Source organism: Balaenoptera physalus (genome assembly GCF_965194825.1).
Source record: "Balaenoptera physalus genome assembly, chromosome: 1".
Taxonomy (NCBI): domain Eukaryota; kingdom Metazoa; phylum Chordata; class Mammalia; order Artiodactyla; family Balaenopteridae; genus Balaenoptera; species Balaenoptera physalus.
In genome coordinates this window covers 86,768,507-86,791,887 of record NC_138882.1, presented here as the reverse complement: position 1 = coordinate 86,791,887, position 23,381 = coordinate 86,768,507, and the positions used below count along the sequence as shown (strand labels likewise).

The following is a 23,381-nucleotide window of genomic DNA, read 5'->3' as shown; positions in this document are numbered from 1 at the left end:
GCATGTTGGATCTTCCCGGACCAGGGCTCGAACCTGTGTCCCCTGCACTGGCAGGTGGATTCTTAACCACTGCACCACCAGGGAAGTCCCGAGGCTTGTAAGTATTGAAAAACAAAAATCTAGCCTTTAAGGAACAAAGTCCTCCTAGGAGGAACTTGCCTTTCTCCTCCTATGCCTTTGAGATGCAAATATTCTATTTGATCTTCTCCAGGAACTCTTATCTGGACCATCTTTTTTTTTTTTTCTTCTTATTTTGGCTGTGCTGCTGTGGCTTGTGGGATCTTAGTTCCCTGACCAGGGATCAAATGGGGTCCCCCGCAATGGAAGAGCAGACTGCCAGGGAATTCCCCGGACCATCTTTTTAAAACACAAATTTCACGCAAATCAAAACTGCAATGATGTACTACCTCACACTGTGCAGAATGGCCATCATTAAAAAGTCTAAAGGGTGTTGGGGAGACAAGATGGTGGAGCAAAGGGACTTGAGCTTACCTCATCTCACAAGAACACCAAAATCACAACTAACCGCTGAACAACCATCTACAAAAAAGATTCAAACCTACCAAAAAGATATTCTACATCCAAAGACAAAGAAGCAGCCACAAGGAGATGGTAGAAGGGATGCTTTCGCGATATAATCAAATCCCATACCCACCAGGTGGGCAACCCACAAACTGGAAAATAATTATATCGCAGAGGTTCTCCCACAGGAGTGAGAGTTCTGAGCCCCATGTCAGGCTCCCCAGCCTGGGGGTCTGGCATCAAGAGGAGGAGCCTCTAGTGCATTTGGCTACATCAGTGGGGCTTGAGTGCAGGAGCTCCACAGGACTGGGGGAAACAGAGACAACACTCTTGGAGGGCACACACAAGGTTTCACATGCACTGGGACCCAGGGCAAAGCAGTGACTCCATAGGAGCCTGGGACAGACCTACCTGTGGGTCTTGGAGGGTCTCCTGGGGAGGCAGAGGTTGGCTGTGGCTGACTGTGGGGGCAAGGACACTGTTGGCAGAAGCCCCAGTGAATATTCATCATTGTGAACTCTCCCAGAGGTCACCATTTTGGCATTGAAACCTGGCCCCATCCAATAGCCTGCAGGCTCCAGTGCTAGGACACCTCAGGCCAAACAACTAACAGGATGGGAGCACAGACCCACCCATCAGCAGATAGGCTGCCTGAAGTCGTCCTGATCCCACAGCCACCTCTAAACACACTCCTTGACATGGCCCTGCCCACCAGAGGGACAAGACCCAGCTCCCCCCCACCAGTGGGCAGGCACCAGTCCCTCCCACCAGGAAGCCTGCACAAGCCCCTGGACCAACCTCACCCACCGGGGGACGGACACCAGAAGCAAGAGGAGCTATAATCCTGCAGCCTGAGGAACGGAGGCCACAAACACAGAAAGTTAGACAAAAGAGAGTAATGATAGTAAAGATGGTCCACAATCTTGGAAAAAGAATGGAGGCAGAGACCAAGAAGATAAATAAAACGTTTAACAAAGAGCTAGAAAATTTAAAGAACAAACAGAGATGAACAATAACTGAAATGAAAAATACACTAGAAGGAATCAATAGCAGAATAAATGAGGCAGAAGAATGAATAAGTGAGCTGGAAGACAGATTGGTGGAAATCACTGCCACAGAACAGAAACAAGAAAAAAAGTGAAAAGAAATGAGGACAGTCTAAGAGACCTCTGGGACAACGTTAAATGCACCAACATTGACATTACAGGGGTCCCAGAAGGAGAAAAAAGAGAGAGAGGGCCTGAGAAAATATTTGAAGAGATAATAACCAAAAACTTCCCTAACATGGGAAAGGAAACACACAAGTCCAGGAAGCATAGAGAGTCCCATATGGGATAAACCCAAGGAGGAACACACCAAGACACAGAGTAACCAGACTGACAAAAATTAAAGACAAAGAGAAAATATTAAAACCAACAAGAGAAAAGCAACACATAACATACAAGGGAATCCCCATAAGGTTATCAGCTGATTTTTCAGCAGAAACCTTGCAGGCCAGAAGGGAGTGGCACGATATATTTAATGTGATGAAAGGAAAAACCTACAACCAAGAATACTCCACCCAGCAAGGCTCTTTTCAGATTTGGAGAAATCAGAAGCTTTACAGACAAGCAAAAGCTAAAAGAATTCAGCACCACCAAACCAGCTTTACAACAAATGCTAAAGGAACTCCTCTAGGTGGAAAAGAAAAGGCCACAACTAGAAACAAGAAAATTATGAATGGGAAAGCTCACTGGTAAAGGCAAACATACAGTAAAGGTAGGAAATCATCCACACACAAATATGATACCAAAACCAGCAATCGTGAGAAGAGGAAAGCACAAAAGCAGGATATTGGAAATGCATTTGAAATTAAGAGACCAGCAACTTAAAACAATCTTGTATATATATGTAGACTGCTATATCAAAATCTTATGGTAACCACAAACCAATAATCTACAATAGACACACACACACACACACACACAAAAGAAAGCAATCCAAACACAACACTAACGATAAGTCATCAAATTACAAGAGAGGAGAACAAAAGAGGAAAGAAAGAAAAAAGACCTACAAAAACAAATCCAAAACAATTAACAAAATGGCAATAAGAACAAACATATCAATAACTACTTTAAATGTAAATGGATGAAATGCTCCAACCAAAAGACACAGACTGGCTGAATGGATACAAACACAAGACCCGTATATGTGCTGTCTACAACAGACCCACTTCAGATCTTGGGACATGTACAGACTGAAAGTGAGGGGATGAAAAAGGGTATTCCACGCAAATGGAAATCAAAAGAAAGCTGGAGTAGCCAATATGCATATCAGACAAAATAGACTTTAAAATAAAGACTTACAAGAGACAAAGAAGGACAGTACATAATGATCAAGGGATCAATCCAAGGAGAAGATATAACAATTGTAAATATATATGCACCCAACATAAGAGCCCCTCAATATATGAAGCAAATGCTAAGAGCCATAAAAGGAGAAATTGACAGTAATACTATAATAGTAGGGGACTTTAACAACCCACTTATATCAATAGACAGATCATCCAGACAGAAAATCAATAAGGAAACACAGGCCTTAAATGATACATTAGATCAGATGGACTTAATTGATATTTATAGAACATTCCATCTGAAAGCAGCAGAATACACATTCTTCTCAAGTGTACATGGAACATTCTCCAGGATAGATCACATACTGGGCCACAAAGCAAGCCCCAGTAAATTTAAGAAAACTGAAATCAAATCAAGCATCTTTTCCAACCACAACAATCACAACACTATGAGATTAGAAATCAGCTACAAGAAAAAAAACTGTAAATAACAAACAAGTGGAGGCTAAACAATATGTTACTAAACAACCAATGGATCACTGAAGAAGTCAAAGAGGTAATCAAAAAATACCTAGAGACAAATGAAAATGAAAACACAATGCTCCAAAATCTATGGGACACAGCAAGAGCAGTTCTAAGACAGAAGTTTATAGCAATACAATCCTACCTCAGGAAACAAGAAAAATCTCGAACAACCTAACCTTACACCTAGCAACTAGAGAAAGAAGAACAAACAAAACCCAAAGTTAGTAGAAGGAAAGAAATCATGAAAATCAGGGCAGAAATAAATGAAAGAGAGATGAACAGCAGAAAAGATCAAAGAAACTAAAAGCTGGTTCTTCGAAAAGATAAACAAAATTGATAAACCTTTAGCCAGACTCATCAAGAAAAAAAGGGAGAGCGCTCAAATCAATAAAATTAGAAATGAAAAAAGTTACAACTGACACCACAGAAATACAAAGGATCAAAAGAGACTACTACAAGCAATCATATGCCAATAAATGGACAACCTAGAAGAAATGGACAAATTCTTAGAAAGGTATAGTCTTCCAAGAATGAACCAGGAATAAATAGAAAATACGAACAGACCAACTACCAGTACTGAAATTGAATCAGTAATTTAAAAACTTCCAATGAACAAAGTCCAGGACCACATGGCTTCACAGGCAAATTCTATCAAACATTTAAAGTAGAGTTAACACCTATCCTTCTGAAACTATTCCAAAAAATGCAGAGGAAGGAACACTCCAAACTCATTCTATGAGGCCACCATCACCCTGATACCAAAGCCAGACATAGATACCACAAAAAAAGAAAATGACAGACCAGTATCACTGATGAACATAGATGCAAAAATCCTCAACAAAATACTAGCAAACTGAATCCAACAATACATTAAAAGGACCATACACCATGATCAAGTGGGATTTATTCCAGGGATGCAAGGATTTTTCAATATCTGCAAACTGATCAGTGTGATACACCACATTAACAAATTGAAGATTAAAAACCATATGATCCACCTAGAGGGGTGGGATGGGGAGGATGGGAGGGAGACCCAAGAGGGAGGACATATGGGGATATATGTATATGTATAGCTGATTCACTTTGTTATAAAGCAGAAACTAACACCATTGCAAAGCAATTATACTCCAGTAAAGATGTTAAAAAAAAAACCAACATATGATCATCTCAAAAAAAAAGCACAAAAAGCTTCTGATAAAATTAAACACCCATTTATGATAAAAACTCTCCAGAAACTGGGCATAGAGGGAAACTACCTCAACATAATAAAGGCCATATGTGACAAACCCACAGCTAACATCGTACTAAATGGTGAAAAGCTGAAAGCATTTCCTCTAAGATCAGGAACAAGACAAGGGATGTCCGCTCTTGCCACTTTTATTCAACATAGTTCTGGAAGTCCTAGCCATGGCAATCAGAGAAGAAAAAGAAATAAAAGAAATCCAAATTTGGGACTTCCCTGGTGGCGCAGTGGTTAAGAACCCACTGCCAATGCTGGGGACACGGGTTTGATCCCTTGTCAAGGAGGACCCCACATGCCGTGGAGCAACTAAGCCCATGCACCACAACTACTGAGCCTGTGCTCTAGAGCCCGAAAGCCACAACTACTGAGCCCGTGTGCCACAACTACTGAAGCCCACGAGCCCAGAGCCCGTGCTCTGCAACAAGATACGCCACCGCAATGAGAAGCCTGCACACCACAGTGCAGAGTAGCCCCCGCTCGCCTCGACTAGAGAAAGCCCGTATGCAGCAATGAAGACCCAATGCAGCCAAAAATAAGTAAAAAATAAATAAATAAATAAACATTAAAAAAAAAAAAAAAAAAGAAATCCAAATTGGAAAAGAAGTAAAACTGTCACTGTTTGCAGATGCCATGATACTATACATAGAAAATCCTAAAGATGCTACCCAAAAACTACTAGAGCTCATCAATGAATTCAGTAAAGTTGCAGGATACAAAATTAATACACTGAAATCTCTTGCATTTCTATATACTAGTAATGAAAGATCAGAAAGAGAAATTGAGGAAACAATCCCATTTACCATCACATCAAAAAGAATAAAATACTTAGGAATAAACCTAAGGAGGCAAAAGACCTGTAGTCTGAAAACTATAAGATGCTGATGAAAGAAATCAAAGATGACCCAGATGGAAAAATATACCATGTTCTTGGATTGGAAAAATCAATATTGTCAAAATGACTATACTACCTAAAGCAATCTACAGATTCAATGCAATCCCTATCAAATTACCCATGGCATTTTTCACTAGAGCAAAAATATTTTAAATTTGTATGGAAACACAAAAGACCCCGAATAGCCAAAGCAATCCTAAGAAAGAAAAAGGAGCTGGAGGAATCAGGATCCCTGACTTCAGACTATACTACAAACAGCTCATGCAGCTCAATATCAAAAAAACAAACAACCCAATCAAAAAATGGGCAGAAGATCTAAATAGGCATTTCTCCAAAGACATACAGATGGCCAAAAGGCACATGAAAAGATGCTCAACATTGTTAATTATTAGAGAAATGCAAATCAAAACTACAATGAAGTATCACCTCACACTGGTCAGAATGGCTATCATCAAAAAGTCTACAAACAATAAATGCTGGAGAGGGTGTGGAGAAAAGGGAACCCTCCTATACTGCTGCTGGAAATGTTAATTGGTATAACCACTATGGAGAACAGTATGGGGGTTTCTAAAAAACTAAAAACAGAACTACTATATGACCCAGCAATCCCACTCCTGGACATATATCAGGAGAAAACCATACTTCAAAAAGATACAGCCAGCACTATTCACAATAGCCAAGACACAGAAACAACCTAAATGTTCATCGACAGATGAGTGGATGAAGATGTGGTACATATAAACAATGGAATACTACTCAGCCATAAAAAATAATGAAATAATGCTATTTGCAGCAACATAGATGGACCTAGAGATCATCATACTAAGTAAAGTAAGTCAGAAAGAGAAAGACAAATACCATACAATATCACTTATATGTGGAATCTAAAATATGACACAAATGAGCTTATTTACAAAACAGAAACAGACTCAGACTTCGAAAACAAACTTATGGTTACCAAAGGGGAAAGCAGGTAGTGGAAGTATAAATTGGGAGTTTGGGATTAGCAGATACAAGCTACTATATGTAAAATAGATAAACAAGGTCCTACTGTATAGCACAGGGAACTATATTCAATATCCTGTAATAAACCATAATGGAAAATATGAAAAAAGAATATGTGTACATATGTATAGCTGAATCACTTTGCACTACACCAGAAACTAACACAACATTGTAAATCAACTATACTTCAATTAAAAAAAAAAAAGATAAAATTCAAGTTTCAGGAAGGGTGTAGGTAATTTGGCACTTGACTTGTCAATGACAAAATCTTAAGTGTGTCTCCATAAGTATTAGTAAAAATGTTTAGCCATCTAAACAGGTGACTTTGATTTGTTCCATGTGCCAGAAACCCAATTTGAATCCAACAGCTTGTTACTGATGGGTTTAATATTTTTGTCCCTGATTCATGGTTGAAATTTTGGAATGAAAACTATGGGTGTCTCTTTCTATGTGTCTATGTGTGTTGTAGATGTGTTCTATTGCCAAAATTAATTTGTACAAGAACTCTATTTAACTGGCTTAAAGAAAATTAAGCACTTATATAAATACTTAGAAATATAAAAGAAACTAGCCGGAAGGAATTTCGGATTCACGTGATCTTGTAAGCAGATAGGGTAAGAGGTCCCTGGGCATGGTTTTCTTGACAGTAGAGAAGCCATTTTTGGCCCAAGTCATTATGTGATCCAAGCCTGGCCACAATGCTTGTCATTGAACAGGTCTCAGTAATTAATGATTTTAAGGGAACAAAAGAATGCAGAAACAATGACTTATCAGGCAAGAGAAGTAATGATGGCAAAGATAATATATCAGTTGTAAAGACTCCTGGTTCTGTTTCAGTGGTAAAGATTAGCCTGAAGCACTGAACAACCAGATCAACTGGCACCAAGGGATGATCTGGTTGATGATGATGATGATGTTGACTTTTTCTGACCCTCCTGACATCAATCAGCTAAAGCTTGGACTCTCAACCACCCAAACCCCTTCATGAATATGCATGTACCCTTACTTAAAACTTCCCCAATTTTGCTATTTGGGGAGACACTGCTTTAGAAAAGATCCTCAGTGTTCTCCTTACTTGCTGCAAGAAATAAATCCTTCCTTCTCCCGATCTTTGGCTTGGTTGTGTTTTTTGGCTTGACAGCCACCAAGAGGTGAACCCAGTTTTCCGGTAACAATCTGGGAAATATTCAGTATTGAATTAATGTCAGGTATTAAAGTTAGCTTAAGCTTGTTGGTTTAATTAACAATATATACCTTTAGAATCATCAACATTAAGTATAATACCTTTATTGTACCTAGGTTTACTGGAAATCAAACAAGACCTTATTATATCTGTTGCAAAGTTTGCTGGCAAGAAAATAACTTGATATGATGAAACTTTTAAGTAAATAAAAGAGAGGTAAATGAGATAAGAACTTTAGGTAAACTCTTTAGGAATAATTATGTTTGGGAATGTCTATTTAAAATACTCTCTAGATTTTGATAATTTGAAACTTTAGAGTTTTGCTAAATTAAGTTAAATGATGGAAGTCTACTGAATAGATAACTCCCAAATAAAATGAGATACTGAAGCATTAGTCACTGAACACAGACTTCCTTTTACAAAGAAACTACAGATATTTGAAACTATTTAATATGTTTGGTGCCACACTAAGACACTTACTATAAAAAAAGCACGTGTTTTCTAGAAACCATAAATATTATTTATAAGCTTGCTAATCTACAGAATGCTAATGTAAAAGACAGTTAATAATTGCTTACTTCTTAGTTTTCATTAAAAATTAGGGATTTAAGAGCTGAGATTTCTAATTAATATACGTAATTTAAGCTACTAGAATAAGCGAAACATTTCAGTATACAAGGAAAGAGGAGTGTTTTCAGGAAAAAGAAGGTATAAGGAATGGAAATACATTTCCGTATTTGCCTTTGAGATCTTTGTCACTTTGTTTCAGTGAATAAGTATTGTTCCACAGTGACCTATGATCCTACTTGACCAAGTGTTTTAAAACTTTTTGATATTTCTGACAAACTTCGCAAAGATCAAATTCTAAAGAAAGTTCATTTGACCTCTAGCTAACTTTGAGGTTTTCCAAAGGGTCCCTGGAACACCTCAAAATGTTTTTCTCTCCATCTCAGAGAGAGGAGAGAATGACCCTAGTATGACCCGCTATACTGAGTTGGATTTCATTGCTACTGGTTTCCATAGTACACCAACCATCCCTTCATAACACATGCATTGCTTGTAATTCTTGATTAATGGCTATGTCTGTAGTGAGAATGAACTGAAAGCAGCAACAGCACGTGTAGGGAGACCAATTCAGAGGCTAGTCCAGGTGTCAGTGATAGAGATGGAAAGAAGGAGACAGACGGTTCAGAGAGTTTTCAAAGGTAGAACACACAAGACCCAGCAATTGATTTATGGAAAGGTTAGAGGGTGAGCCAAGGAGCTGGCTACCAGGTTTCTCATTTGAGTAGATGGTAGCATTTGAGATAGAATATTGATGATTTGGTGGTGGAGGGAGTGTGGGTGGCAGGAAGATGAATGTCCGTGACAAGGATGAATTTATCAGGTGACTTCTATTTGAACCAAAACCTAAATTTTACTAACACCTCTTCAAATATTACAAATGAAGTCTGTGCTAATTTTGTTATCAGCTGATGTCTCACAGAAAATCTACTTGATTAATATTAATCAAGTATAGTTTTGTTTACAATTTACATATCCTTTCATATTGTTAAGTTTCTCTTAAGAAAAATAAAAGTGGGAAATATGATGGAAATGGGAATAACTGTATAGTACCAAATGCTAGCTTATGTTTGATTTTATTACTGCAAATTGAATGTGAAGAGGAGACTAAAACTTAAGAGCATAGCTCCTGGGGAAACCAGGTAAAGAGGAGACACGTGGGTCATTTCAAGGTTGAGAAATATGGCTAGACAACGCTTTTCAGAAAAAGCTAACTTTGAAGTTTCCTGACATTTGTATTAAACAGTTGCTAACAACTATCTGATATGATATGCATTTCAAAACACAAAGTGAGCTCCATGGGGGCAAGGATCTATCACTCCAGTATCTCCTAACAACCAGAACTTACAAAGTACCTAAAACATGGTGATAGGCTTGTTGAACTGAAGCAGCTCATTCAATTTTCTCATCCTTGCTACATTTATTTTTAAAGCAGTGCGTGAAAGAAGCCTCCACCCACTTCTCGCAAGCTGAGGAAAGAGTAGCTTTGACACGGGAGTCTTGAGCCAAAACCCACGATCCTATCTGTATTAAGAACTAAAGAGGGAAGCTGGAAAAACAAACAAAACCCCCTTACTCTGATGACTGTAAATAGTCATCCTATCAGAGATAATCAAAGAAAAAGCTGTGGAAAATAAAAGGCAAACTGATAAACTGATTGTTATTGGCTTGGGACAAACCCTCCCGCACTGGTGCAAGGGTCCGTCGTGGCTTAATCCTGGGACGAGCGCATTTCCCCTGGATACGGTTACTAGCCTCGGGGTGGGGGAAAGCTTTCCCCACACCCTCTCCTCGTCCGGGGGCGCTTCCCTTCCCTAAGCCCCACATTTCCGCCTCCTTGTTGCCACTGGCGCCCCTGGCCCAGCCTCCCCCACTCCCCAAACCTCCGCTCCCGGTCCCCGCCTTTACTGCTCCTCGAGTCAGCCGTCGCGCGCTCCGCCTCGCACCTCAAGCCAGAGGCCGTCGTCTCCTCTCACTCACAGCGCCACTCGGAACCCCGCGGTCCTAGCTTCAGCCGCCACTTCCCCGCCCCCGCAGCCAGCCCGCACCAATCAATGCCCGGGTCGCAGCCCGACCAATCAGTCTTCCCCCCCATAACCAATCCTCACGGGGACTGCCCCTGAGCGACGGCGTTGCTGCGTGCTAGTACCCAATTACCCGGATGGAATTCAAAGCCGGCCCACCAGGTCAGCCAATAGGCTCCAGGGAAAGCCGACATCGTTAATTGAGATTGCACCTGCTGAGTATTAAACAGCCAGTTAGAGGCTCCCGGAGTACTCCCTGCCAATCTCTAGGCCAATTACCGAGGAGGCTTCCACCTCCTAAGCCTGGGGGAAAAATCGCGCTCCCAAGGTGCGAGGGGGTGGCATCACTCAGCCGCATCACCGTTCGCACAAAATTAGTGCCTTTGTACAAAGCCAGTGCGACCCCACAACCCAGTGACCATTGGGGCAGCCCCCTCCTGATGGGCGATGCTCCGCCACTTGTTTCTTTTGAGATCTTTTGCCTCGATCGGTCCCCATACTGTGACAGGGACTCAGGAGACACGGAAAACATTTTTTTTTGCGGGAAAACATTAAATAGGCTTCGTAGAGATGGAGAGAAAGCCAAGGGGAAGGAATTTCGCGGCAGAGAGTGCGGGGCTCACTCTACTTCTCTGTCGAGGAATGAACAGACGAGGAGCACCGACACTGCAGCAGGAGGGATGGCGAGGGACCCGAGTTCGAAGCACCCCGTGGTAAGGGACCTGTGGGTAGGGCGGTCATCAGGGCCCCCCCCTTTCCTGGAGATTAAAGGGAGACGGGTCGGGGCAACAGGCGCGAAGGCACAAGCCACCGGGCCGTTTCTGTGGGGGTGAGAAAAGGGGAGGGTTTCTGCAGACGGCGGTTTGCTTTGGAAGAGTGCATTCCAACCGCCGTCTGGGTCCTTGGACCGTTTGAGACGGTTGGACCCTGCTACGGACTCTGAGCCGCCGGGAGCCTCGCGAGCTGGCCCTTGGCCCCTCCCGGCCTCCAGTCCCCTCCCCGCACTAGGGGCTCACCCTTGACAGGGGTTGAGCGCTCCTTGTAATGCGGGGATCTTTCGCACCAGCTTCTGTCACAATGCCTGGGGCATGATACGCACGCAGTAAATGTTTGTTGAGTGAATGCAAGATTATATCTCTGGTCAGCTAAGGAGATGCCAGTGGGCCTCAGTTTTTCGTTTTGTGTTAATCTGAAAAATATATATGTGTTTTGAGTAAGTAGTACATGCACATTCTACGAAGGAATAAAAGGCCTCTCTTCCCTAAGAAGCAACCGGTTTTACCAGATTCTTGTGGATTTTTCACAAGATATTCTATAGTAAACATGTATACATTAAATGTATTTATATGTATTACCCAGTCGGTAACATGTTATACATTACTATTTTGCAATTTCTTTTTATATGCTCTAGATATCTGTCCATAGCAGCACATAGATATCTGCCTAATAGTTAAGTTTCATAGTAAACCTGAGGGATGTATTAAGATATATTCAATCAGTCCCATTAACATTATACTGATACCCAAGTATATTTTGTTTGGCTCTTATATATCTGTACAATAAATACTTGGGGCTGCAAACACTGTCTGAGAAGTGTGTGTATTGTTTTTTCATTTGGATAGATACAATTTCACAAATTCTCTTTCTCCCACAAAGATTTTTCTCATTTTCATTCCACCAACAATGTTTGAAAAGGATTTTGGTTAGTATTGCCAAATTGCCTTCCATGCAATTTTTACCAATCTTCTCTCTCAATTTTTACCAATCAGCAAGCTTATACAGCCTGTTATCAAACTTTTTGATTTTTGACAATCTGATAGTGTAAATGGCATCTCATTGCAATTTAAATTTTCATTTCTCTTATAAGGTTGAGCATCTTTTAATATGCTTAAGTGCCAATTGCTTTCTATTTTTCTGTAAATTGTTCATACACTTTGTTCATATTTCTATTTGGTCGTCAGGACTTTTAATATTTGCCTTTTGTTCATGTATAAGTTGAAAATATTTTTCCCCTTTCCCAGTTTGTCCTATGTCTTTTTACTTTCATGGTGACTTTTTTTGTTATGCAAGTATTTTTAATTTTTATGTAGCTGAATTTGTCAGCATTTTCTTTGATAACTTCTGGGTCTCATATTTAGAAAAGCGTCCTATGACCTAAGATTATTAAAAAATTATCCTATGTTTTTTAAAAATATTTTTATAGTGTATTTTTGCAATGTAATTTTTAAAAATTAATTAATTAATTAATTTTTATCTTTGGCTGTGTTGGGTCTTCGTTTCTGTGCGAGGGCTTTCTCTAGTTGCGGCAAGTGGGGGCCACTCTTCATCGCCATGCGCGGGCCGCTCACTATCGCGGCCTCTCTTGTTGCGGAGCACAGGCTCCAGACGCGCAGGCTCAGTAGTTGTGGCTCACGGGCCCAGTTGCTCCGCGGCATGTGGGATCTTCCCAGACCAGGACTTGAACCCGTGTCCCCTGCATTGGCAGGCAGATTCTCAACCACTGCACCACCAGGGAAGCCCCATATGTAAAATATTTGATTCACCTGGAATTTATTTTGGTGTTAAGGTGTGAAATAATGATCCAGTTTTGTCTTGTCCAACCCTTATTGAATAACACATATTTCCTCCATTGTTTTTGAATGCTACCTTTCATAAGATCCAAATTGTCATGTATTTGGGCCTATTTCTGGGTTTTTCATGTTCCATTGATCTCTCTATTCATGTTCTAGTACCATACTGTTTTTTAAAATTGATGTACATTATGTGTTATTTTTACCACAATTTTTAAAATTGATGTACAATATATACACAGAAAAGTGCACAGATGAAAAGCATACATGTTGATGAATTTTCAAAAATGGAACACATTTGTGTAACCAACACCCAGATCAAAAAAACAGAACATTATCCCTTCCCAGTCACTACTCCCCTCAAGGGTAAACTTGCTTCTGACTCCTAGTAGCAGAAACTAGTTTTGCTTGTTTTGTTTTTTATACAAAGAGAATCACACAGTAAGTACTCTTTTGTGTCTGGTTTCTTTTGTTCAACATTATTTTTGTGACATTCAGCTGTATTATTGTGTATAGTTTTATCCCATTCATTCTCATCACTGTGTAGTATTATATTTTGGGAATATACCACAATTTCCTTTCTGAGTATACTGTTAATGTTATTTTTTGGAATCACATATTTTTAGATTACATAAGGGAGAGTTGTTATATTTATGATATAGAATCTTCCTATAAACATGTGTAAGTCATTGATGTCCCATCAGTAGTGTTTTAAAGTTTTTGTCATGTAAAATTTACATATTTTTTTTAAGATTATTTCTAGGTATTTGAGTGCCTTGATTGCTATAGCTACTTTTACTTTTAAAAAGGTAAAGTGTAGTTCAGACCTAAGGAAGAGTGTCCATTGTTGCTATAAAAAGCACAGGCCTACTTTATGGGCTCATCATCTTCCAGCTCCAATGGGAGCTGGTGAGCAAAGAAGAGGAAATGAAGTGGAAGTCCAAAAATAGGGATTAAAATTAAAAATTAAACCACAGGATTAATTTCTTAATCAGAGCAGTGAAAAGCCAGGTGTAATCACTTTTCCTGGAAATTTTCTGAAGGAGGGTGGATTTCTAATTGGTTGGGTAGGGAGACTGGGGAGTAGAAAGGATAACTTTAGGTGAGATGATTCCAAACTCACTCTCAAGTCACTGTGTATTTGGGATTTGTCATCTCATTCCCCCTCTAAGAGCCCAAACCAGGATTGAAAGATTGAGTTGTGAGAGACTAGGATTGGGTGAACTGTGATTTCTTTATTCTCATCTCCTGTTCTGAAGAGTCCAGTTCTGTTTCCCTGAAGGGTGTTCCGAACAAGGTGCAGGTGGCAGTAGGTGAAACTGATGAACATAAGGTGTGGGTTGTCCAGAGAGTTCAGTGGGCAGGTGTTTCCACTCAGTAAGCCAAAGCAGGAAAGTAGACTTTAGCTAAAGGGCTGGGCAGGGAGGGGTTCTCAGACACAGTAGCCTAGTTCTAGAGCCTTGGCTGCTTACAGAGTTCCCTTCCTGGATAACATGCAAACCATTCAAATGATATTCAGCTATCTGAGGTTTTGGAAAACAGCACACTCCCTTTGTCCATTGTAGGAATCACCCCTTCTTCCCCCGTCACTCAAGGCTCTTCACCAGAAACCAGCAACTGGGAGTGTGGGTTTAGTATCAGAAATTATGCTGGTGCTACTCTTTCGTCTTTCGATCAGATTGATGACTTGTGGCAGGGTGTCCTAGGAGAGAGACATTCTCCTCAGCTTCTCTGGCCACCACCATCCAGCTCTAAGTCTTCTTCCATAACTCCCCTTTACAAAGCAGTTTGGAGGAAGAGGACTCAGGAGTCCTCTGATCTCACATGCTCGCCGGCCTGAATCATCACCACACTCACTTCTTAGAGCAAAAGTCCTACCCAAAGCCTCCTGCCTCTCTCTGAGAGATGGATGCTGGGGGAAACTGAGAAGAAAGATTAAAAACTAACAACCAATCCTCAGCTTCCTGAATCAGGTGCATTAGAGTTACTGAAGGAAGGTGAGGACCAACAACTGACCCCAGTTCCCCTTAAAAGAGTTGTTCGGAGTGGGTGGGGCTGAGGATGAGCCCTGGATTCTACCTTTCTCACAGGTCAGTTCCTGCAGCTGAGAGACCCTGGGAAAGGGGGTTATAAGAGCAGACAGTGACTGGAGCAGTATGGCGGGGTGGTGGAAAGCGTTTGGATTTTGAGTTAGCCCTGAGTCCAGAAGCAGCTCCCTTACTAACCAGCTCTGTGTACCCGAGCAAGTTAATCTATTTGACCTTTAGTTCCATCAGCCAAGATTCCCTGTATTATAGGGTTGATGTGAGGATTAAATAAGAAAACATACATATAACCACTAACATAGAATAAATGTTATTTTTCTTCTATCTATCTCCACGACTGTCCCTCCAGGGGAGAGCTGCCATTGGATTGCCTCTGACCTGGACCATAACATCCCTGCACGTGCACACACACCACCCGCCTGCGTCCCTGGTTGCCATCACACACTTGTCCACACACACACACACACCCCTGAGCTAAGGGCAGCCTTTTCAGGCAGATGGGGTAAGGGGCTGGCTTTCTGATGATTGGACAAGCTGTGGAAGTGCTCATTGCAGTAACCTTGTTACGGTAACTAGCGTCCCTCCCTGAAGGTGTTCTGGAAAGGCCATGTCAGGAGAGCAAGGGGTGGTAGTTGGGGAACCCCACAGGCATTTCCTCTAGGTTGAATGTGCTTCTCGAGGGACACTTTGCCCACCTCTGCTGAGGAGGCCCTAGTCTACACCCAGAGTTACAGTGTCTGGAGCTGTGCTGTCCAATATGGTAGCCACTGGCCACATGTGGCTACTGAGCACTTGAAAGATGGCTAGTGTGACTGAGGAGTAGAATTTAAAATTTATTTAATTTCAATTAATTTAAATGTTAAAACCAATACTTGATTTAGTTATTGGAAAACTTTTAATATGGAACAGCTTGGTTGGAACAACTTGGACGTGTGAACTGACTTTTTCAACAGTGAATTTTATGAAACCTAAATACAGATCAGATATTTCTGGTGAGAATTTAGTTATCAAATTGGAATGTGTTGTAAGTGTAAAGTATACACTAGATTTCAAAGACCTAATATGAAAAAATAATGTAAAGTATTTCATTACTCATTTTTATATAGCTAACATGTTGAAATGATCATAGTTTGGGTACACTGGGTTAAATAAAATAGAGTATTACAATTAATTGTATCTGTTTCTTTTGCTTTTTTAATGGGATACTAGAAAACTTGAAATCACATAAGTGACTCACATTCTGTTTCTATTGGGCTGCTCTGGCGGCTGTGGGACTCAGGCAGCAGCATCTCCCAATCCAGACACGTGTCATCCATTCCCCACTGCCTCAGGGGGCTTCCCAGGGTAGAGTTCTCTGAACAGCATTGCTGCTTCTGCCCTTTTCTGCATTGCAGTGTGGGCAACTAGTATGAGAACCTCTAGCACCTGACCCCCACAAGTCCCAATCTCACAAGCTACTGATGGAAGATTTTAGAAATGAGGGAGAGGGCTGTGCCCCAGGGAAACCTTTCTGCTGTCTAATAAACTGGAGAGGGGAGGTTGCTGCAATGCTAAGAGAATTGTGTGTGCACGGTGCCGGGAGCAAGGTTGGAGGCTCCGGATGCGCAAGATTGTGTGATCCTCCAGCCTCACTCTCCAAACTGCCGGGTTCTCTCTCACATTCACCTCTGCCCACAGCCCCCTGCCCCCAGATTCCCACCTCTGCCCCACCGAAGAGCTTGCCTGCTGGTGAAGTCTGGCTGCCCCCATATGGCGCCAGCTTCTCTCACCTGTCAGGGACAGTTTGGGCTGGGAATCTCCTAATGAGTGTAGTCTCCTCAGAGCAAGGACGAGGGCAGCAGGAATGGCTAGGAAGCTGATGACGCTTGCATATTGTTGGGTGAGGGGTGGGTGGGGGCTCCTGAGGGTGGAGGGGAGCTAAGGCCGCTGTGCAGATGCTGCTGCAGAGAGAGAGAGAGGCTCCCAGGGACCTCGTGACTCTCCACTTCTCGGTCCCTCCTCCCTGCTCCTTTTCTCTCCCTTCACCCCTCCCCTTCCGGCGATGCTGGGGCTGCTGCCCTGTCCCTTGAGCTCTCAGCATCTCTACTTTTCCTAGCTCTGCTTTGCCCTCTCTTTGGAGTACACTCAGAGGCAGTCGGCATCTCCTCCTCCCACTCCGCCTCTGCATCTGGGGTCTCCATAAGACAGCGACCTCTATCCAGAGACAGCTTCCCAGCGGGGCTGCACTAAACACAGAACCAGGGAAAGCTGCTGAAGGACGGTGGAAAGGCAGGTAGTTCCTGCTGCTCCTTCCTCCCTCCACTTTTCACTACAGCTTGCAGTGCCCCTCCCACCTTGTTCCTTCAAACCTAGTTCTGCTGTGTTCTGGGTCTCTCTCCTTTGACAGCTGCAGATTCTTGCTTTTGTTAGTCATTTTCTAGGAGTTCTCTTGCTTTCCATCAAGGGCACTAGGGATCTGCAATACAGGAATGTTAGGGAGGTTCCAACCAGAATGAGAAAGAAGGGAAGGAGCTGGGTGCCCTGGGTTGACATTTCTGCAGAGGGATCCTTTGGAAGGCAGAGGATCTCTCCTCCAACTCCAGAGAGGGAGAGTACAGGGGAAAGGGTTGACCCTGACGTGGGCCGGGAGTGCTGATCTCTCCAGGCATGGCCGGCAACTTTTTGCATAAACCCCTGGTTGTCAGGCTCGTTAGATTCAGGCAAGGCCATTAGGATACAGGCTCCATGGGCAGGCAGAAAGGGTAGGAAGGGGGAGATCTGACAGAAATAAGGGGTGGAAAAGACTAAAGAAAACTCCAGAGATCACATTTAGTTGTGGCTGCTACTGTCATGGCCTTTTGGCAACAGGTTTAATGATGTGACAGACAGAGGCAGGTGGTGGGGCTCATGCACACTCAGTGCCAGTGTGTAGTCTGTCCTCCTCCCCGTCCCACACTCCCCTGTCACATCCTCTTCTCCTTAGCTTGAGGTCATTGGCCCTAGTTCTTTGCACCTAGAGAGGGGACAGAGCAGAAAAGAGAGAGAGAGAGACCACCTGGTTGAGGAGCAGAGACTCCAAGAAGCAAGTGGCACTTCCCAGCCCCATCTCTGAAGTAATCTATGGCTGTGGTTGGCAATTGGTATTGGTTATGAAGGTGTGTGTAGGTGGGTGTGAAGGAAGCCTGGAGCTTAGACTAGCAGACTGGAGGGTTATATTTCCTGCTTTGTATGTGGTGTGGGGAGGACTGGGCTGACTACAGGGTCTACATCTTCAGCTTCCCGGGACCCTCAGGGAAGAGATGACAGTGCTATCCTCAAACTGCAAAAGCACAAGGAGGCAGGCTATCAGGAGGCAGCATTAGCTGCTGGCATGGTGCAGGCAGGAGGTGTGCGAGATCTATGCTGTTTGGGTCTAGCTTCTGGTCCAAGCAGCCTTGGTCCTCTTCCCCTCTTGGATGGGTCCCCAGTGTGGAAGGAAAGGTCAGAAGAGCTTGGCAGTGACCCGGTTACCCCCAGAGTTCTTATCCCCAGAGGTTCGGGGTGCCACAAAGTCAAAGGTCATGTGATGTTTGACCCGGCCTTTGCCTTTGCTCCAGAGGGCAATGAGGCCAAAGCACAGGGTTACTGAGGTGAGGAAGGGGAGGAAGCCGACTGCCAGCACCATAGCTATGCCTCTGCTATCCAGCAAGAGGGGCCCTGGGATCCCTGGCGTGGTGATGTTGGGGTCAGAGAGCGTGCTATTTGGTGGTTCAACTTGGATTACTTCCAGCCAGGTCCTCAGGGAGTCATTCCCAGCTACATTGCTGACCACACAGACGTAGGCCCCTCTATCCCGTAGCCGCACGGAGCGGATCTCCAGCGTCCCATCCTCCAGGACCCTTACTCTCCCGGCCCTTCCCAGCCAAGCCCCCTGAGGCCTCATCCAGGAGACGATGGGGGCTGGGTCTCCATCTCCAGAGCAGGAGAAAACGGCATGCCCCCCCTCCTCTGCAATGACCCATCGTGGCCCGGACTTTCGGATCAGGGCTGGTTGGCAAGTGAAGTGCCCTGGAGGTAGGATGTCTAAAAACTCCCTCAGACTCTTCCCCTGGACGTGCTGGGGGCCGGCACAGGCAGGGGGGGACGTGCCAAAGTCCAGGCGGCGGCGGAGCCGGAGCAGCCAGACGAGGCGGCAGTCACAGGCCAGGGGGTTACCAGACAGCCTCAGGGTGACCAATTTGTCTGGAGAAGGGAAGGCCGTTTCCTCCAGTGTCTGAAGGGCGTTATCCGCCACGTCTAGGAGGTGGAAGGCAGTCAAGCCATGGAAGGCGTGGGCAGCGATGGAGGTGAGGCATGCCCCTGACAGTCGGAGCTCCTGGAGCCGCACCAGGGGGCTGAGCCCCCGGGCCGGGATGGCAGAGATGGGGTTCTGAGACAGATCCAGGACCCTGAGGAAGCTCAGGTGGTGCAGCGCCTGGAAGGGCACCGAGCTCAGGTTGCAGCGGGTGATGGCCAAGCTGCTGAGATTGAGCCCGGTCAGGCTCCCAGGCTCCAGAGCCTCCAGAGGTGGCCAGTGATGGATCTCCAGCTCCTTTAGCCGCCCCAGCCCTCGCAGCGCCCCTCCCGGCAGCCTCCCAATATCTAATTCTCGGAGCCTTAGGGCCCCTAGCGCTGGGAGGCGGGCCAGGGCCGGGCCAGGCACGGTGCTGAGGTTGCAGCGCTCCAGGGTGAGGGTGCTCAGCTTGGCCAGTCCAGCAAAGGCTCCCGGAGCCACAAACACCAGGTGGTTGTCCCCAGCCTCAAGCTGCTGGAGGCTGCCTAGCTCCCCGAAAGCTCCATCGAGGAAGAGGACAATCTGGTTGAGGCGAATGTCCAGCAGCGTGAGGGCAGACAGGCCTGAGAAGACCCCAGGGCCCATGATTCGCAGACGGTTGCCCTGCAGCCTCAGGGTGAGCAGGCCCTGCAGACCATGGAAGGCCCCTGGCTCGAGGGTGGACAGCTGGTTGTAGCTGAGGTCCAGTTCCCGGAGCAGGCCCAGGCGGGAGAGCATTCTCCGCTGAAGCCCCCATAGGCGGTTCCCACTCAGGTCCAGGAGCTCGGTGTCCAGCGGGAGTCCCCCTGGCACAGCCTCCAGCCGCCGCTGGGCACAGAGCACTGCCCGGGGTTGGGAGGTGCAGTCACACACAGCAGGGCAGCCGCCGCTGCCCCCCCCAGACAGGAGGAGCAGGAAAAAGATGGGGGGCCACGGGGGCCAGGCTTGCTTTGGAGTAGTGGCCGCAGCCATCCCTTCTTCAATCCTGGAATAGACGATGACATGGCCCTTTTTGGAAAGTGGCTTCAGGTGATGGGAACCCTGGACTTCCCTGGGCCTCCTTAGAGGAGAGAGAGATATTGAGCTACCCATCTCAGCATGGCCAGCAGCTAGGGTGCAGATCTGGGAGGAATTCTGGTGCACACCTTCCTGGAGCCTTCTGGAGCTCCTCTTCGGGGACTCTCTACTTTCCTCCCCCTCCCAACCTGGGTAACAGGCCAAGTGCTTACTAGCTCATGGAACCCTAGTCAGGTGGGGAAAGTTTTATGGGAGGGAGACAGGAAGCAGCAGGGAAGTAACTTTTGAGTTTCCCTACATCTGTGAGATCCAGAAATACCTCAGGTCCCTTCTCCCTGATAGCTGCTCTCCCGATCTCTGCTCTGTGCCTCTCTGCCCACCCTTCTCCCAGGTTATCTACCCACAGCTTTGTCTACGGCTTAAGGGGGATCATATCCCTGGATCCTGATTGGAGACAGGCATCACCTTGACTAAGTCATCCAAGGCTGGGAAGCATGTGGGCCTCAGCTCTGCCCCCCAGGCTCCACTTATTGCCTCTCTGCCCTCCTCCAGCCTGGCCCAGGGCCTGAGGCCCCAGACTAACAAGATCCAATCTCCCCAGAACACCTTGTGGACGACAGCCAAGCTGCACATTAGATATGGCACAGGATGCAGGGGGTGCATGAATCCCTCACAAGAACCCCAAGGGCAACCCCGCCTCCCCTATAGATGACGTTAGGGTGTGAGGGACCCAAGAGATGCCCCAGTTTTGTTGCTTGGTCCTCAGACTTAGGCTTCTCTCATACCCCTCCTTCATGGTGTTTTGATTCAACCCAGTGTGTGAGTCTGAGGGAGAGCTCTTGTCCCCTTTGGCCTCCGCTGCCTGAGAAAAACACAAGAGACAGACTGAGAGCCAGGGAGGCATAGACAAGTGAGGAGAGACAGCGCCTGGCCAGACGCTATGGTGGGGACCAAGGGAGCCCTTGGCTGGCACAGCAGATCTCTGGGCACAGGCTGTGTGCCCAGCCTGTCAACTTAAAGTGGTTTCTGGGTGCCAGGGGCCTGGGCAAAATCAGGCGGATGACCACTGGAGCCTGACTGAGGTGATGGAGGAGAAGAGGTCCCATAGACTCACCCTGTTTAGTGACAACTGGGACCCCAAGGGAGGGGAGGTATTGGAATTGGCAAGGGATGCTACAGAGATAGGACAAGAGCCAACTGAGGCAGGAGGCCTGGGTTTCTTTCTAGCCGCAGATCCCAATCACCTTTGACCTTTCAGGCCTCAGACTTTCTGGGCCCTACAGGGTCAGCTTTCTACCCCACGGCCCATTTTCTCCCAGGTGGAACTTAGGAGAGGCAGTTTAAGAGATGGTGTGATTTCTTCCCCTTTATTTCCCACTCTATACCCTCTCCTAGAAGGATCGTTCTGGTGGCTACGCTATAGCTACTTCAGAGGACGGTAGTAGTTCAGAAACTGAAGAAAGAGGCCCAAAGAGCAGAGGGATGTAGGACACCATTCTGAGGCTTGGGTGTGAGAAAGAATGGCACGGCAGAGGCTGCTGAGAAGGCCCCTCTGTTCCCTATCCCAACCTGGCAGGTATGGATGGCATGCTAAGAGTTCTCCAGGCAGAGAAATGTCCCAGCCACCCTCATTCCCCTGGGAAGTCCACCTGACAGCTAGCTCTTTATCACTACTGCTGCAGTTCCTGCTCATCCTTCTTTCCTGCATTCAGCAAAAGTGCAGCGAAGCATGTAACCCAGCTTCCCTCCTTGCCACTCCTGTGAATGTCCTCTTAGTCTCCGAAGCCCGCTGGGCCAGGGGCTGGGGACCTGGCCCCTTCTCTTTAAAGGTCGCTAATGTAATCATAAACTGCCCTTGCCAATCTCCACGGCTACAGGACTGGCTTCCGGCCACTTTGCAGGAAGAGATAGGTGTCAGGACCACTACTTTCTCTCCTTGTATGGGCTGGGGTCTGGGGCATCACCCTCAAGGAACAGGGAGCTTTCTTCTTCTTGTCTCTATGTGGCAGTCCAGAGACACATCTGATCCTGGATATCCTCTTTAAAGCAGACCTGCGTGAGGCATGGGGACCTACACGGGGAGGGGGCTCTTGGAGGTAAGATTTCTGGAATATCCACACGGATTGCAGGAAAACCCCTCCCAGAGGTAGAGAGAGCACCCGGGAGACCGAGGGAGGTCTCCTTGGAGTCCTTCCCTCCGGAGAACCTGGGCCATCTTAGTTTTCCCATCAAAGTCCTATGGGGCCAGGATCGATGGTTGGCTGGGCCTGGGGTGGGCACAGGCTCTCTAGCCTTGACGGGTCTGGCCTTGTCTCTGAGAACGTTATGGAGAATGGCAGCGGCAGCTCTGGGACAGGAGGTAGGTGCACTTACCAGAGAAGCTGGAGGGTGGCATCAAGTTGGGCACTGCATCTGTGCAGGGCTGGGGGCCCGTCCCGCTCGAGCTGCACCTCTGCCCCGCACCTCCCCGTGCGCCTCTCTCCCCGCTGCCCCCCTGCCCGCCTGCCGATGCTGCTGTTGCTGCTGCAGCGGCTGCTGCCAAGACCGAGGTAGAGAGAAGAGCCAGAAAGCATTTCTCCTTTTTTTTTTTTTTTCCTCCTCTCTCTCTTTTTAAACCAGGCGAGAATGAGTCTGCAGCAACCCTGTTGGTGCAAAATAAATAAATAAAGCAACCAGGGAGGGCTGCAGCAGGCGCCACTTCAGGATGGCAGTGGAGGGGAGGGAGCGCAGAGGGAGGGTCCGGAGCCCCGAGGGGTGGAGGGGTCGGCGGTGGAAGCAGCTGGGCAGCTCCGCAGGGTCTCTCGGGCATCCTGATTCCCCCCTGCGGAGCTCTGGGGCCAGGCACTTTCCGTAGGGTTGTCTTTCGGTCTCCCAGATGCGGGGCAGTTCTGTGCAACCTCTCATTCTAAATGTTCCCTGTGGGTATCATTTGTGGGGAAAGTTCTCAGCCCAGAACACCCACTGTGGAGCTTAGTCTGAGACGGCTTCGGTGGGGGGCTCCTGAGGACCAGCTCCCACGCCTCAGTGGGGGACCGCTCAGGGTGGGTGCAGACTTCTTACAGTGCTGGCGGCTGGCAGGGCTGGGAACCTGGGTTCTCACGCGGGAATGAGATTGCAGAGCAGCAATGCCTCTTGCCTTTGAAGTCATTTTATAAAGAATGGCACAGGTTAGGGTTTATGTTTACC

General features: G+C 45.9%; 2 protein-coding genes across 9 annotated transcripts in view; both read right to left on the bottom strand.

The window, feature by feature from the left end:
- Positions 1 to 12,347, bottom strand: part of TDRKH (tudor and KH domain containing) — a 31,125-nt gene extending 18,778 nt beyond the window's left edge. For 2 of the 7 annotated variants that reach the window (XM_082474673.1, XM_082474676.1), the window contains exon 1: positions 10,216 to 12,347. Coding sequence is in view for 3 of the 7 variants with exons in the window: in XM_082474671.1 (XP_082330797.1) it covers positions 934 to 1,082 (149 nt within the window). In the remaining 4 variants the exon portion in view is untranslated. Of the gene's footprint in view, positions 1 to 933; positions 10,101 to 10,152 lie in introns of those variants that run through there. The other 5 variants (XM_082474672.1, XM_082474674.1, XM_082474671.1 and 2 more) reach the window with 5 other exon arrangements.
- A 135-nt stretch (positions 12,348 to 12,482) lies between these two features.
- On the bottom strand, positions 12,483 to 23,209 carry LINGO4 (leucine rich repeat and Ig domain containing 4). Of its 2 annotated transcripts, none has more exons than XM_082474617.1 (2): positions 22,569 to 23,209; positions 12,483 to 20,238 (listed from the first exon to the last, which is right to left on the bottom strand). In XM_082474617.1, the coding sequence occupies exons 1-2, from the start codon at positions 22,766 to 22,768 to the stop codon at positions 18,369 to 18,371; spliced, it is 2,070 nt and encodes a 689-aa protein (XP_082330743.1). In that variant the 5' UTR covers positions 22,769 to 23,209; the 3' UTR covers positions 12,483 to 18,368. The 2 variants fall into 2 exon arrangements, with proteins under 2 accessions (XP_082330743.1, XP_082330744.1); XM_082474618.1 differs by having other exon boundaries at positions 12,483 to 20,163.
- Positions 23,210 to 23,381: the final 172 nt, after the last annotated feature.